We start from the raw sequence: 15804 nt of genomic DNA, 5'->3' as shown, positions 1-15804 counted from the left end.
TGTGTGTGTGTGTGTGTGAGAGGGAGATCTTGTTTCAGCTAATGTGCTACAATGATAAGATCTGTCATGCTAACTTAAGTGTAATGCTGTTAGCTTTCTCTTAAACAAATAAAGATAATCTCTCTCTCACACGCACACACGCACAAAACTGTAATCCAGTGATGGATGGGACAGAGGGGTGCCAATACTTTGTGCAACACAACAGCTGAGCTACAGTCAGTAACTGTGTAGTAGCGGGTAAGCACAAATACAAAGTACTGATATCTCTGAGGTGTTGAGGTGTGTGTGTGTATTTGTGTGTGTGTGTGTGTGTGTAGGTGATGATGAGAATAGCTGCTCCCCATCAGCTCGTTGTCCATCAGAATGCTCATGTTTGGACACGGTGGTGCGCTGCAGTAATAAAGGACTGAACACACTGCCGAAGGGCATCCCTAAAGACGTCACTGAGCTGTGAGCACACACAAACACACACACACACACACAGAGACAAATCATGCAAACACACATATATAACACATTCATTGTATATGCATGCATGTATACACACACACGCACACATACTATAAACATGCTTAACAGGATGTTACAAACACATGTATTACACATCATATCTACACACTAAACAAGAAGATTTTACACACACACACACACACACACACACACAGACACATACACGCTATATACATCCTATGTACATACTAAACAAGAAGATTGTACACACACACACACAAATGGTTGGTAATGTACTATTTCCTATGTGTGTGTGTGTGTGTGTGTGTGTGTGTGTGTGTGTGTTATGTTTCTGTTAGCTATCTGGATGGAAACCAGTTCACACAGGTTCCTCTGGAGCTCTCCAACTACAAACACCTCACACTCATGTAAGTCCCGCCTCCTGAAGAACCAGCCAATCACAATCCACCTCCCGCTCATGTATTTAACCAACCATTAGTAAATTTAGCTAATGAGTTTTTTAGTAAATGATACAAGCACAAGCTAATATCACTGACTCTCAACTATATGTGCATCTAAGTGTGTAAATATCCATGTGATATCAGATTGTGCCAGATTTTAGCATCTTAATTGGAGACATTGTTTATCTCGAAGACCAAATATATTATTTTTAATGGATAAAATTATAAAATTATAAACAGCACTGAACGTAAGCTCTAATCAGAGCAGATTCGTGCCTAGTCAGCTTATCTTTCAAACGGAGGGCATGTTTTCTTTGAATGAGAGTGCATCGAATGTGCTAAGATTTTATTAATCTGACCACTCAGAATTAAAAGTGTGATAAAATAGCTTACATCCCATGTACATGTTGCAATTTCATGACCTTCATTTGGCATCTTGTTGGTTTAATTACGTTGTGCGCACAATTATCTGTCAGATATTTAAAAAAATAAAAAGCGAAATTAAAAGATGCGCTGTATCAAGTGCTATTTTATAAGCTGCTGAATAATAAGTGTGGACGCTTCTACTCAAGACAAATCCTGTAACCTTGGAGGTGTGAACTGTACGCAGGTAATTTGCAGAATCTAAATGAGAAGCCCAGAAAACTGAATTAATCAGGTGCGGAACCCGATTCTGAATAAGAGTAACTTTCCCTGCTAGATATGTTGCTGTGGACCTAAGTTGGACCTAAGTCTAACTGTTGGACCTAAGTCAAGCTAGTTTATTGTCTGATTTTTTTTTTTTCATCTAAAATTCTCTAGACCTTTTTTTTTTTTTTTAAATAAAGCTTCCTCTCAAGCCTTAACAGTGTGTGTTAATTAACACTCCTTATGAGACTTAGTGAGTTTAAACATCTGAAAAACCTCAACAATACATTTAATATTTTTGTTAATTTAATCACCAAATACTGATGTTTAAACTCACTTTGTTAAGCTGCTCCACAATTTTTGCTGTGTTACTGCTTGCAAACTCATTCACAGTAGAAATGCTGATTGAGACTGGACCCACAATGGCTCCCCATTTGGCAGGAAGTGCACAGCTTGTGCTCTGTATGTTAATGCAGGAGTCATACAGGACACAGTCCTGGTATGATAGTTTCTTTTGTCATGTTTTATGGCAGCAGCTGACAGCTTTGTGTGTGTGTGTGTGTGTGTGTGTATGTGTGTGTTTGTGTGTGGATGTGTGTGTGTTTGCTTTCTTGCAGTGATTTGAGCAATAACCAGATCAGCACGTTGTCCAACAACAGCTACAGTAACATGTCTGAGCTGCTTACACTGTGAGTGTGATGATGATGATGATATAGTGAACCTGTGTATGTGTGTGTCTATGAAGGGGTGTGTGTGTTTGTGAAGGTGTGTGTCTGTCAGTGAGTATTTATGATTAGTGATATTTTCTATATTATAATTTGTAAGTACTGTTGTATGATTACAGAAAAGAGCTGTTTGTCAGAACATTGTTGCTAACATAGTGCTAACTTTGCCAGGAGTTTTAACTAGCACTAATTATTGCTAGGTGAAGTAGCTTTCTTAACATAAACACAGTTAACAAATGTTTACACAGAATAATGCTAATGCAAGAATTGTCGATTAATTGTGTACTTGTTTTCATAAAATATGGTATTTATTCTGATAGTTTGCATGTGTGTTTGTGTGTGTGTGTGTGTTCTGCTATGCCTCTTTTGTCTATACAGAATCTTAAGCTACAACAGACTGAGATGTATTCCAGCTAAAGCCTTTGAAGGCCTTCGATCTTTGCGATTACTGTAAGTGTGAGTGTGTGTGTGTGCTCAGGAAGTGTAATTGTGTAAAATCCATGTAAGAGTCTTTCAGTCTCACTCATCCTCTCTCTTTGCAGGTCTTTACATGGTAATGACATTGCTGTAATTCCTGAAGGAGCATTTAAAGATCTCTCCTCTCTTTCTCATCTGTGAGTGATTTCACACACACATACACACACACACACAATTGTCACTGAATAATAAGCAAAGAATTTAAGGAGTTAGTGGTGGAGATGTTCATTTGTGCGTGTGTGTGTGTGTGTGTGTGTGTGTGTGTGTGTGTGTGTCAGTGCTCTCGGGGCGAACCCTCTACACTGTGACTGTAACATGCAGTGGCTCTCTGATTGGGTGAAGAGTGGCTATAAAGAGCCGGGCATCGCTCGATGCGCTGGACCCAAAGACATGATGGACAAACTGCTGCTCACCACACCATCCAAACTGTTCACCTGTACAGGTAACACACACACCATCCAAACTGTTCACCTGTACAGGTAACACACACACCATCCAAACTGTTCACCTGTACAGGTAACACACACACACACACCATCCAAACTGTTCACCTGTACAAGTAACACACACACCATCCAAACTGTTCACCTGTACAGGTAACACACACACCATCCAAACTGTTCACCTGTACAGGAAACACACACACCATCCAAACTGTTCACCTGTACAGGTAACACACACAACCACACACACATACCATCCAAACTGTTCACCTGTACAGGTAACACACACCATCCAAACTGTTCACCTGTACAGGTAACACACACACACACACACACAGACACACACCATCCAAACTGTTCACCTGTACAGGTAACACACACAAACACACACACACACACACACACCATCCAAACTGTTCACCTGTACAGGTAACACACACACCATCCAAGCTGTTCACCTGTACAGGTAACACACACACACACACACACACACACACCATCCAAACTGTTCACCTGTACAGGTAACACACACACACACACCATCCAAACTGTTCACCTGTACAGGTAACACACACACACACACACATACACACACACACACCATCCAAACAGTTCACCTGTACAGGTAACACACACAGGCACACTTGCAAACACTCATATGCTCACTTTATCCTCTGTGTTTCATAGAGTATTAATAAAAATCAGCTTATTTATAAGATGCAAATATGTGCCTCATTAATATTCGGAGTAACACAACCTGATTGGTGCATTTGTAGTGGTCCCGGGGCCATGTGGTTTTCCTGTGCCAGGTAAGGCAGCCAGTCAGAGCCCCTCGTACCTCACTCACTTTACCTGCCCCGCCCTCATTTACCTGACGTGACCTTTGACCTTGCTTTGCGATGTTCCAGTTGTTGCCCAGTCCTCATATTATGTGTGTGTGTGTGTGTGTGAGACATACACTTTTTGTGTATGTTCTGTATAGTATATATTTATATTCTCTGTGACATTGTGAGTGTAGTAGTGTGTATAACTCTGCTCTCTCTCTCTCTCTCTCTCTCTCTCTCTCTCACACACACACACACACACACAGGTCCAGTGGACATCAACATCCAGGCAAAGTGTGATCCATGTCTGTCCAGTCCATGCAAAAATAATGGCACCTGCACCAACCATCCTATTGACTTCTACAGATGCACCTGTCCATATGGATATAAGGTATGTATATACACACGCATACACACACACCAGGTAACACACATAGGCACACTTGCAAACACTCACTTTAACACAGAACATTATTTAAAATTGGAAATGAAAATATGAGCTTATGTGTGTGTGTGTGTGTGTGTGTGTGTGCGCGTGCGTGTGTGTGTAGGGTCAGGATTGTGAAGCACCCATCCACGCCTGCATCAGTAACCCGTGTCAGAATGGTGGAACATGCAACCTAAAAGACGGAGCTGAGAACACACACTGGTAACACACACCTTCATCATTATCACCACCATCATCATCTGTGTGTGTGTGTGTGTGTGAGGGTGAGGGTGAGAGAGATAAAGCTGTAATGACTCTGCTTAATGGAGAGAGATGATCTAATCTTCCTTAAGTTTTCTTAATTACTTACACACTCACACACACCTAATTAACCAATTAAGACCCTCCCACACACACACACTTAATTAACTAATCTAGACTCATATAAGCACTTAATTACCCAATTATGGCTCACGCACCATAATGAACCAATCAGGATTCTCAGTGGTTTCTTCTGGTTTCTCACCTTTGTATGTGTGCATGTGAATATGGGCAGCATCATTAAAGTGGAAGAGGCGCACACACACAAACACACATACACGCAGCAGTCTCTTTATCTACAGTTTGTGTACATTTTACTTTAGATGCTGAGTTACATTATCATGATTGTATTTTGTGTGTGTGTGTGTGTGTGTGTGTGTGTGTGTGTGTGCGCGCACTTAGGTGTGTGTGTCCCGAGGGCTTTGAGGGAGACAAATGTGAGATTAACATTGACGACTGCGAGGACAATGACTGTGAAAATAACTCCACATGTGTGGACGGAGTTAACACTTACACCTGTCTCTGCTCATCTGAGTACACAGGTAACACACACACAAAAAAACACAAACACACACACATGTATACACATGTCTCTGCTCACCTGAGTACACGTATAACATAACATACACACAAAAAATGAGCACACACACACCTACACCTGTCTCACCTGAGTACACAGGTAACACACACCTACACTTGTCTCACCTGAGTACACAGGTAACACACACCTACACCTGTCTCATCTGAGTACACAGGTAACACACACCTACACCTGTCTCATCTGAGTACACAGGTAAAACACACCTACACCTGTCTCATCTGAGTACACAGGTAACACACACCTACACCTGTCTCATCTGAGTACACAGGTAACACACACATTGGGACTCATTTATCAAGTTAGATACGAATGGATTTATTCGTAAATAGTTTGTAGGAGCGTTTACACAAGAAATTTGGTATTCGTGAAAACCATATAATTTTGAAAAAAAAAAGTTCTTATCCTACCCGTGCTCCTGAGTGTGTAAATTTACACATAAGAAGACTAAATAATGTAAACCTCAGTTAATCGTCTTCAAATCATATACATTCTGATGAGTTACTACACTTTTATTTATGGATTGTACTGTCAAGTTTAAATAGCTTGTGCATTTTTAGTTACACACATAAATGTAATGAAAACTTTGTGAAATCATTTTAATCGCATCAACTTCGTATCTAAAGAAATATTAGATATGAAAAACTCAAAGAAAGCAGGCCAATATAAATTCATAAATTAAGACAAATAAGAGCAGTTCAATTAAGAAGAAATGCTGCTGTATAAAAGGAGGACGCACTGAGAGCCCGCACTCTAAATACTGAGAAGTGACTGATCTGGTATGTCTGAAGCTGCAGTGTGGTGTATACTCCCAGTGTGTTGCGGATCATGCGCTTCCTGAGGTCACAGGCCCTCCTGCTTTCCTAACATGGCACAAGGGAGGGCATGAAGGATTTCTGTTCAAGAGTCACAGAGACACGTCGCTTTCAATAAAAAATAAATAAAAAAACACAATTAAACATAGTAATTTTTCTGTACCATGTGCTTGAACTCAACAATTTTTCTCCGTTTTTATATCAAACCATTTTCTTTTCACCTCACTTAATTCACATCTCATTCACCTTTTTCGTAATTTGGAGCTCTTCAGGTGCTGTTACGCTATTAAATAATATATTTTTTATTGGTATAGACATGAGTCAAAATAACTTTCACTTCCACCTCTGAGAAAGTCTTTTTCTTTTCACTTGTATGCGTGAGCTTTGCCTTTTATGGAGTTTTGTGGGAGTCACCAAAAGCAAATTAGCAGTGCCATGCACAAGCACGGTAATTTACGTGATTGATTTAATATGATTGGAATTCATCAACAATATACGCACATGGGTACGAAGAAAAATCTGCATTTCCAAAACTTTTGTAAATATTGTGAAAATTTTTGAAAAATGAGACATACTGTGTTTAAATGACTTTTTTTGCTCATGTTTATCTGGCTAATGCTAACATATTAACATGCTAACACTCTGCTTTTGCTGACTGGTCCAACACTTTCTCTCTGTCTCTCTCTCTCTCTCTCTTTCTCTGTATCTCTCTCTCTCCATCTCTGTGTTTCTGCCTGCCTGTCTCTCTCCATTTTTGTCTCCATGTCTCTCATTGTCTCTGTTTCTCTCTTTGCTAGCCGCTAATAACAATGAAGTGGAAAAAGGTCAGTCGCTTTATTCATCTCTGCATCCTTTCTGTCTTTCATTCTTTAGCATCTCATTACTCGCTCTGCTTGCTTGTTAATACAACACCACACACACACACACACACACACACACATACACACACACACACACACACACATTTTCTCAGAACATTTTAACAACATTGACCAGAGACTGGCATTAATGAATTTTTTGTCTTTTGTGTGTGTGTGTGTGTGTGTGCGTGTGTGTGTGTGTGTAGGGGAGCTGTGTGAAGATAAGCTGGATTTGTGTTCTCCAGAGCTGAATCAGTGTCAGCATGACTCCAAATGCGTCCTGACTACTCACGGTTTCAAGTAGGTTTAACACACACACACACACAGTATTTTTGACTGCAACAAAGTATATCACACTGTACAGTAGGCATGTCCAATCAAGCAAGCGTGTCTAATCAAGTGGGCGTGTCCAATCAAGCAGGCGTGTCCAATCAAGTGAGTGTGTCCAATTAAGAGGCGTTGGGTGGATATTATCTATTTAACTATGAGCTAATACGCTTCCCTTATCTAATATTCCTTTGCAGCAAAGTAACTGATATTGAAGTTAGGCAGTGAAATCCACCAATCGGGACATGCCCACACAACTAAGACACACCCACTTTTGTTCTGCATGGACTCTTTTCTCAAATGGCTTGCTCTGATTGGCTAGGTGTGAGTGCACCCCAGGGTACTCAGGAGAGCACTGTGAGCTGGACGTCGATGATTGCGCGGATAACAAGTGCAAAAATGGAGCGCAGTGTTTCGACGCTGTCAATGGCTACACGTGTGTGTGTCCTGAGGGCTACAGGTGAACACAGACACACACACACCTAGTATTAGAAGGACACACATACACATGATCACCAGTTATATGCTCAATATGCACAATATCATTACTTCAAAAAGTGTGTGTTTGTGTGTGTGTGTGTGTGTGTGTATGTGTGTGCATAGCGGGTTGTTCTGTGAGTTCTCCCCCCCCATGGTGTTGCCCCGGACGAGTCCATGTGACGATCACCAGTGTGAGAACAGCGCAGAGTGTGTGGTCAAGGGGGCAGAACCGGTGTGTGTGTGTCTCCATGGTTACGAGGGCGCACGATGTGAGCGACTCGTCAGTGTGAACTTCGTCAGCCGAGACGCTTTCGTCCAGATTCCTTCTGACACGCAACACACTAACATCACACTCCAGGTACACACAAACACACACATACACACACAAAAAGGTATTGTACAGTACAGTACTGAATGAATGGCTGTTTATAGCTGACACATATGTGTGCATGTGTGTGTTTGTGTGTGTTTGTGTAGATTGCGACAGACGAGGACAGTGGAGTGCTACTGTATAAAGGCAATGGTGAACAAATGGCTGTCGAGCTCTACAGAGGAAGAGTGAGAGTCAGCTACGACACAGGAACCATCTACAGGTATACACACACACACACACACACCCAAACACACACACAAACACACATTTAAATACTGATAGAAGGCTGCAATTCCTGATGATTTGTTAAGTCCATAAATTTTAGACACACAGACATTATTGAGACATTTTGTGTGTGTGTGTGTGTGTGTGCAGTGCGGAGACGGTCAGTGATGGAGGGTTCCACGTGCTGCAGATCACAGTGACGGACCTGTCTGTCTCTCTGTCCATTGATGGAGGGAAACCCAAATCCATCTCTACTGCACGGAGAACAAGTGCAGGATCGAGACCATCACCACTTTACCTGGGAGGTGTGTAACACACACACACACACACACACACTCGTAATCAATCCATTTACATACTTCTTCATCTCTCTCTGTCTCTCTCTCTCTCTCTCTCAGGCGTCCCCTTGCAGTCATCTGTCTCTCCGTTCAGTAACGGCTCCAGTTTTCATGGGTGTGTCCGTCAGGTCTACATTAACGAGCAGCTGCAGGATATGATGCATTTCCAGCGGGAGGGTGTGATCCCTGGGTGCCGTTCGTGCCAGCCGAGTGTGTGTGTGCACGGCCAGTGCCATGTTAACTCACGTGATGCACGTGATGCATATGAAGACACCCACTCATCATTCAGCTGCGAGTGTGAACCAGGCTGGACCGGTCCACTGTGTGACCAGCCGCTCAATGACCCCTGCCTCGGCAACAAGTGAGCTGTTCAAAACCACACAACTTTATTTACATGACTTTCAGCTACAGTCTGACCTCTGACCTTAAACCTGTCTCTCTCTCTTTCTCTCTCTCTCTCTCTCTCTCTCTCTCAGGTGTGTACGTGGCACTTGTGTGCCCATTAACTCATACTCGTACAGGTGTGTGTGCACACCGGGCTTCACGGGCGTGCTGTGTGATGAGCGCAGCGTGAGTGTGTGCGAGTGTAAACACGGACACTGCCGCCTCTCCGGCCTCGGCACAGCGTACTGTGAGTGTAACGCTGGATACACAGGGCCGCTGTGTGACAAAGGTACACGCAAATACACATGACTCTTTATGCATAGGTGTCTATGTAAATTTACGTTAATATGTGTGTTTAAAACTGCTTTTATGTTGTGTGTTGCTGCTTTGAAAGCTCTAACCCTGCACAGCTTTAATATTGTCATTAGGTATGTGCCGATATTTAATAAGACAATATATTGTGATATTCATGTGACATTTAGCACACAGAGAATTACTGTTACTAATTTTTACATAGATTTTTATTTTTTATCACCAAGTGGTGGGCGATATCACAAAAAATATCATGATTCTTATTTGTATGATACATGATATGTATTACGATATACAGTCTGCTAACAAAAGGCCAGCGAAACAGTAGTGATGCATTTTTTTTATCTGTTTGATAATACTTTAATGTCCACAAAAAAATTATTTTAAATTTTTATATTTATTTCTAAAAGTTACATTTTTTTAAATTGAATTTTCTAAAAATGGTTTGAGGAAAAAATAAAGATTAAGTGCAGAACTTTAATAACAAATCAGATGCAACCAGTTTGTAATTCTTAAAAAAAATGAATAAAAATATATCATGATATCTCTGAAAAGTGTGTTGTCTCATAATTTATCATGATTTCATTATATTATCGTATCGCCCAGCCCTGTCAAAGACTCTGTATCTCCGTCAGACAAATGAATGTGATATGAAGGTTTAATATCGGCACATGCGTGCTTATTACTAATCTGGGCTTTTAATAATGATGCTTTAATTCTCTTTAACCTCTCTGCACGTTTAAAGCTGCCACTGACAGCACTGCGGACCGCACTGAGGTGAGGGTGGTGCATGTGTGTGCGTGTTTGTGCATGCGTGTGCATTTTAATTTTCTTTGCTCAAGCTCAGTGTACACTGGACACGTGTTGATAATCATTTATGCAATATACCAAGCAAAGCACCGTTATTGTAAACAGTGCTACTTTAGATTTATTGTACATTTTGATAGCTGATTTGTTTGTGTACAGATTGTAGAGAGCATTAAAATGTACAAAACAAAAACTAGCAGACAGAATAAGGCACTTTGATCGGTGCTAATATATTAAAAAAATTTTTTTATAAATTTGTAGCTAAAATGCTGAAGGTAATATGTTGTGTGTGTGTTTGGACACTTTGTGTTTTTGTTATTTAGTATACTTCCACTGCATGTATCCACTTGAAATTTACACACATACTGTCTTTGTACTTTTAAATTCATAAGCATAAACAAAGATATGTTTCAAAATAAAATTGATTGGGAAAAATGTATTTGGACACTATATTACAAATATATATGTGTAAAGGTTACATAAAACTAAATCCCGTTCTAGATAGAAATGCTGCAAAAACCTTTCTTGTGCAAGTTGGATCTGGTGTCGTTGTCACTGGTTGGAAAGAATTCATCAATCATGATGAAGACGAAGGAGCTTCCTAAAGTTCTCAGGGTCAAAATCATTAAACAAGATGAGTGGAAAAAGCCAGAGAGCCATAGCGAAGATCTTAAACATCCCTGTCAGGATAACTGGTTTGATAATATGAAGGTGGAAAAGTCGTGGAAGCACAAATAATCATTCCTGGACATGTGCTCTATGCATCGTGCTCTCAGTCTAATGATAAGGAATGTAAGAGAATTGTAAAAGACTTTCACCACCCCAGACACAGTATCTTCTCAGTGCTCCCATCAGGGAAGCGCTACCGGATCCTGAGGACCAACACAGAGAGACTCGGGAGGAGTTTCTGCCCTCAGGCAATCCGCCTACTGAATGACGACACTTGAGAAGTCTGCATATCTCTACCTCACACACTGACACACATACACAAACACTTTTGCTCTACAGAAAAACTAATTTTTTTGCACACTACATTAATGTGTTTATTTATATACAAATATATTTTTTATATATCTGTCTATTTATGCATATTCATATTCTACATTTCATTCCTCTAAAGGCTGCTAAACTTTTTTATATATAGTCTAATAGATTTTATTTTTATTATATTCTGTTTTTATTATGTGTTTATGTTGCACTGTGGGATGAGGCACTAAGGAAAAACATTTCACTACATTACATCACATGTATGTAATATGTATTTGACAAATAAAGAACCTTGAACCTTGAACCTAGAAGAGAGAAGCCAGCAGTCACTCGAAAAGAGCTGCAGGACGACCTGAAAGCAGCAGGAATCATCTCCGTTCCTACACATAACTCCTCTGAAAAAGGAGCATAGTGATGTGCGTCTAAAATTTGCACGTGAACATTTAGACAAATCAAAACAAAAATGCATTATGTGTGTAAAAAAGTGGATATATGCCATGGAAGTATAGTAAATAACAAAAGTGTCCGAGTGTTTTATTTCCCCTCACTGTATATGTTCAGTATGAAGTGCCTGATGTTCCAGCAGACTAATTTGTCTCTTTTTTGTCTAAAATGTCTAAAAACTAATTTTGTATTTAAAAATAAACAATATTTAAATACAGTATCAGCACATGCCCAGTGTAAAGCACCTCCTGTTACAGCAGACTAATTTGCCTCTTCCTTCTTCTCTCTTTGCTTTTATTCCTCGTCTGAAGATCTGTCTTTATTTGATCTAAAATATTAAACTGCAAATCCTGATCCCACTAAACACATTGTTAATATTGTCTCTCTCTCTCTCTCTCTGTCTATCTGACTCTCTGGACAGAAATGGAGTGTAGGGGTCACAGGGTCCGAGGTTACTTTCAGAGGCAGCAGGGCTACGCTGCGTGTCAGACCACGGAGAAAATCTCACGCCTAGAATGTGCAGGAAGCTGCGGGGGCGGGGACTCGTGTTGCTCCGCCCTCCGCACCAAAACCAGGAAGTACACGTTCCAGTGCACGGACGGCTCCTCGTTCATCCAGGAAGTGGAGAAAGTGGTCAAATGTGGCTGTACGAAGTGTCCATCCTAAAACAGAGAGAGAGAGAGAAAGAGACCCTGCCCCTTCCCCCCACACTTCCTGCCCTCCTCCCTCCACTTCCTCTCCTATCCTCTCATCTGTTTCTCCATGTTTTTATATAAATGTTCACATATTTTCCGTTTCGGACTGATGATCGCTTCCCTCAGAAGAGAAGATGGATTATTGTAAGATACAGAACAAAAAACCTATTTTTTATTATCAAGGACAAAAAAAGTATAGATTTTAGATTATTTTGTTTGTTTTCATTTGCAGTCCTGAAAGAACTGTGATTTTATTTTTTTGTTTACCTTTTTAATTTTTTTATTTTTTAATTTTACTCAACAACACCTCAGTGAAGAGCGGAGAGCAGTCTGCTTCTCCGTACGGGTTTTTGGACTAACTCACTTTTTCAACATGGGGAGAAATAGTACCGCCAACACACACACACACACACACACACACACACACACACACACACACACCCCACGTGAACCCTGTGTATTTATTGTGTGAACCACTCCTTCACAGTACTTCCCTGGTTTTATCCACAGAGTTACAGCCAATATAAACCTATATTAATTTATATTTGTCCTGTTAACAGCGTAGCTTACACACATACGCACACAGACACACACACACATATTAGCGTGCTGTAACGTAGAACAACTAACGGTGGTTGATTCGACCAACGAGACGTAAGTCATGTTTATATAAATCCTTTAGTGGTGTTTCAAACCTTCAAAATGTGAAGTGTATATTTTTGTCCTTAAACTTTGTACGGTGTCAGAGATGGACTTTCCTATTAGCACAGAACCATGTAGCCCATCCCCCTCCTCGTGTATTCGACCTAAAACACGCAATATGTAGTGACCGAGTAACGCTAGCTCCACTAGGAGGCGCTCTGCGTGCCTCTGAAGATGTTTCTCCTTATAAAACTCGATTTAACTAGAACGTAAAAGCTGTGAGTATTTTTTATCTAAATGATACTTTAACCCCGCCCACTTCCTCCCTCCTGTTAACACGTTGCTGCTAAACTGGTATCGTAGAATTTGCGCCATGATTAGACATGTGCCGATATTACAGTTTCCATACCACGATAATCGCCTTCCATTATCACAGTTTATGCATTTCGATGTTCTTGGTAAGGATCGCATCAACATTATAAAGTAACATTTGAATATTTAAAACATCTTATACAGTTAATTTAAAACATATATATAATAAATAAACAAGGATTCTTGCATTGTATTCTGGTTTCAGTTTCATACTACTACTCATATTTTAATCACTCAGAAGTGCAAAACATCAGAATAATGCTAAAACTACAGTAAAAACAAACAAATTGGTCACATTACAATTAAGCAAATGCAACGGTTAGAAAATACACAGATTTCCTAAGCAGGTCGCGGTCTCGTTGTTCGGGAAAATCGCCACGTCGTCACTTCATTCTAGAAGTTGAAGAAGGCATGTTACCTTACAACCTTCTAATGTGACGTGATTGTTAGCTAGGCAAAATTGCAGCTAGGATTTGTAAACAGTTAGCTCTTGTTGCAAATGAACTAGCTTACCTGATTAGCTGGCTAACATTTTTAAACAGATTTTCCTCTCGCATTTGATCTAGCTAATATAGTTAGCTGTCTAAAAGTGTCGAATAGTTGCCTCAGTAAAATGTGATTATACACATTATATTAATGCTAAAACTATGACCAAAATGGATTTGACAAACAAATTGGATATTCTGCAGTTAAGCAAAAAAAAAAAAAAAAAACATGTTGCTTCAGTGTTCCAAGTCAAAAAAAAAAGTTCTAGGGATTAAAAATACACTATATGGTCTTTCTAGCACACTGTACATGTGAGCTTTAAAAACGTACATTCCTTTACTGACTTCTCAGCTTAGGTGCTAACACAGCTAAACAGGATTAGCTTCTGTAGTGATGAATGAACTGGCTCATATAACTAGTTAGCTAACTAACTAACAGTTTAACCTGCTGGTTAGTCAACTAACTAAAAGTTATCTCTTATAGTGATAGGTAAGCTAATAAAGCTTGCTAGATGTATGCTGCTAGCTAGCTAGTTACAAATGCTGCATAGATTGGGAATGAATTCTCGTGATCTGAAACAGAAGTATGACTCTTAATCAAAACAGTACAGAAAATGCCAGCTGCTAAACTGTTAGCTTAGAACAGTACATTTGTGACGCTGCCTTCTTAGTGAGAAGAAAACGCAAAAAACACTTCTGAGTGAGAAAAAGCGCAAAAAATGCTGACGACAAACGCTGCCTACCAGGTAGACGAGTCCATTATAACAGAATAATATTCTGTTTGATTATCAAGATATTATTCTGTTACAGATCATCGGCACATGTCTAATGATGATGATGATGATGATGATGATAAAGATGATGGTTATTCAGCTGGTAATGATGGTAATAATGATATTATGATGATGATGATGGTACCTGTGATGATGGTGTGTATTGTAGAGGACGGTGCTTGTACACTGATGAGCACATTATCTTACTGATCTTTAAATAAAAATGTTCCTTCCTTGTATGGTGTGATTTCCCTTTTGGAACAACACACACACACACACACAAATAGAATTCATGTGTCCTGATGTTTATTTTATGACTTCTGCATTATATAGTCAGAACAAAAACATTTTAGATTCCAAACCTTACTTTTAAAACAATAAATGTAGTGTTACAGAAAAATGTTTGTATGTCAGTAAAGTTTGTTTAGTTTATTACTGTTTACTGCAGGCTGTAGTATTTTTCTTTTCAGTAGAAAGATTTAATTTCATTATTTTTTAAGTCATCTTTACTTTACAGCATTTTTTTGCATGTGCCTAAGACTTATGCACAGTACTCTCTCTCTCTCTCTCTCTCTCTCTCTCTCTCTATATATATATATATATATATATATATATATATATATATATATATATATATATATATATATACACTGCCCTCCAAAAGTTTGGAAACACCCTAAGCAAAGTGAGGTTTTGGACAATATCAGCATTAATCTTTATCATCTCCTGGTGTAAATGCATTAAAGTAACTTGTCATTATCACTAAAGATAATAACAATAATTGTTTTTTTTATTACATAATAATGGCAATATATACACATCAAAGTCAGACATGCCCCATGGGTAGCTGTGATACCTGATTACTGCTTTAAACCTGGCCAATGTTTTTTAAAGGTTTTTGGGTCAGCACACCTTAAACAGCTTTATGACTGATTGCCAATTAAGTCAAACAGCTTGTAGCCAGTCAAATGACTTGTTTGGCTCGTTTTATAGAGAGTGTTCATGTCTTTCTTGAGAAGATGGCCAGGTCGAAGCAGCTTTCTCTAGAAACATGTCAGTCTGTAATAGTTCTAAGGGATGAAGGCTATTCAATGCGAGATATAGCCAAAAAGTTAAAGATTTCACTGAAAGG

At 39.6% G+C, this 15804-nt stretch overlaps 1 protein-coding gene across 3 annotated transcripts in view; it reads left to right on the top strand.

Moving 5' to 3' along the window:
• slit2 (slit homolog 2 (Drosophila)) overlaps positions 1-14911 on the top strand; it is a 63336-nt gene extending 48425 nt beyond the window's left edge. For 2 of the 3 annotated variants that reach the window (XM_026943150.3, XM_026943149.3), the window contains 17 exons: positions 318-450; positions 810-878; positions 2156-2227; positions 2642-2713; positions 2806-2877; positions 3019-3182; positions 4274-4398; positions 4559-4656; positions 5158-5297; positions 7235-7328; positions 7678-7815; positions 7959-8193; positions 8313-8428; positions 8584-8738; positions 8832-9132; positions 9248-9444; positions 12127-14911. In XM_026943150.3, coding sequence (XP_026798951.3) covers positions 318-450; positions 810-878; positions 2156-2227; positions 2642-2713; positions 2806-2877; positions 3019-3182; positions 4274-4398; positions 4559-4656; positions 5158-5297; positions 7235-7328; positions 7678-7815; positions 7959-8193; positions 8313-8428; positions 8584-8738; positions 8832-9132; positions 9248-9444; positions 12127-12371 — 2426 coding nt within the window. In that variant the 3' untranslated portion in view covers positions 12372-14911. Of the gene's footprint in view, positions 1-317; positions 451-809; positions 879-2155; positions 2228-2641; positions 2714-2805; positions 2878-3018; positions 3183-4273; positions 4399-4558; positions 4657-5157; positions 5298-6965; positions 6993-7234; positions 7329-7677; positions 7816-7958; positions 8194-8312; positions 8429-8583; positions 8739-8831; positions 9133-9247; positions 9445-12126 lie in introns of all 3 variants that reach the window. The other variant, XM_026943147.3, reaches the window with a different exon arrangement.
• The last annotated feature ends 893 nt before the right edge of the window (positions 14912-15804 follow it).

This window comes from Pangasianodon hypophthalmus, chromosome 28 (assembly GCF_027358585.1).
Source record: "Pangasianodon hypophthalmus isolate fPanHyp1 chromosome 28, fPanHyp1.pri, whole genome shotgun sequence".
NCBI lineage: Eukaryota > Metazoa > Chordata > Actinopteri > Siluriformes > Pangasiidae > Pangasianodon > Pangasianodon hypophthalmus.
Note: the sequence above shows the minus strand (reverse complement) of the source record. Positions and strands in the feature narration are given on the sequence as shown.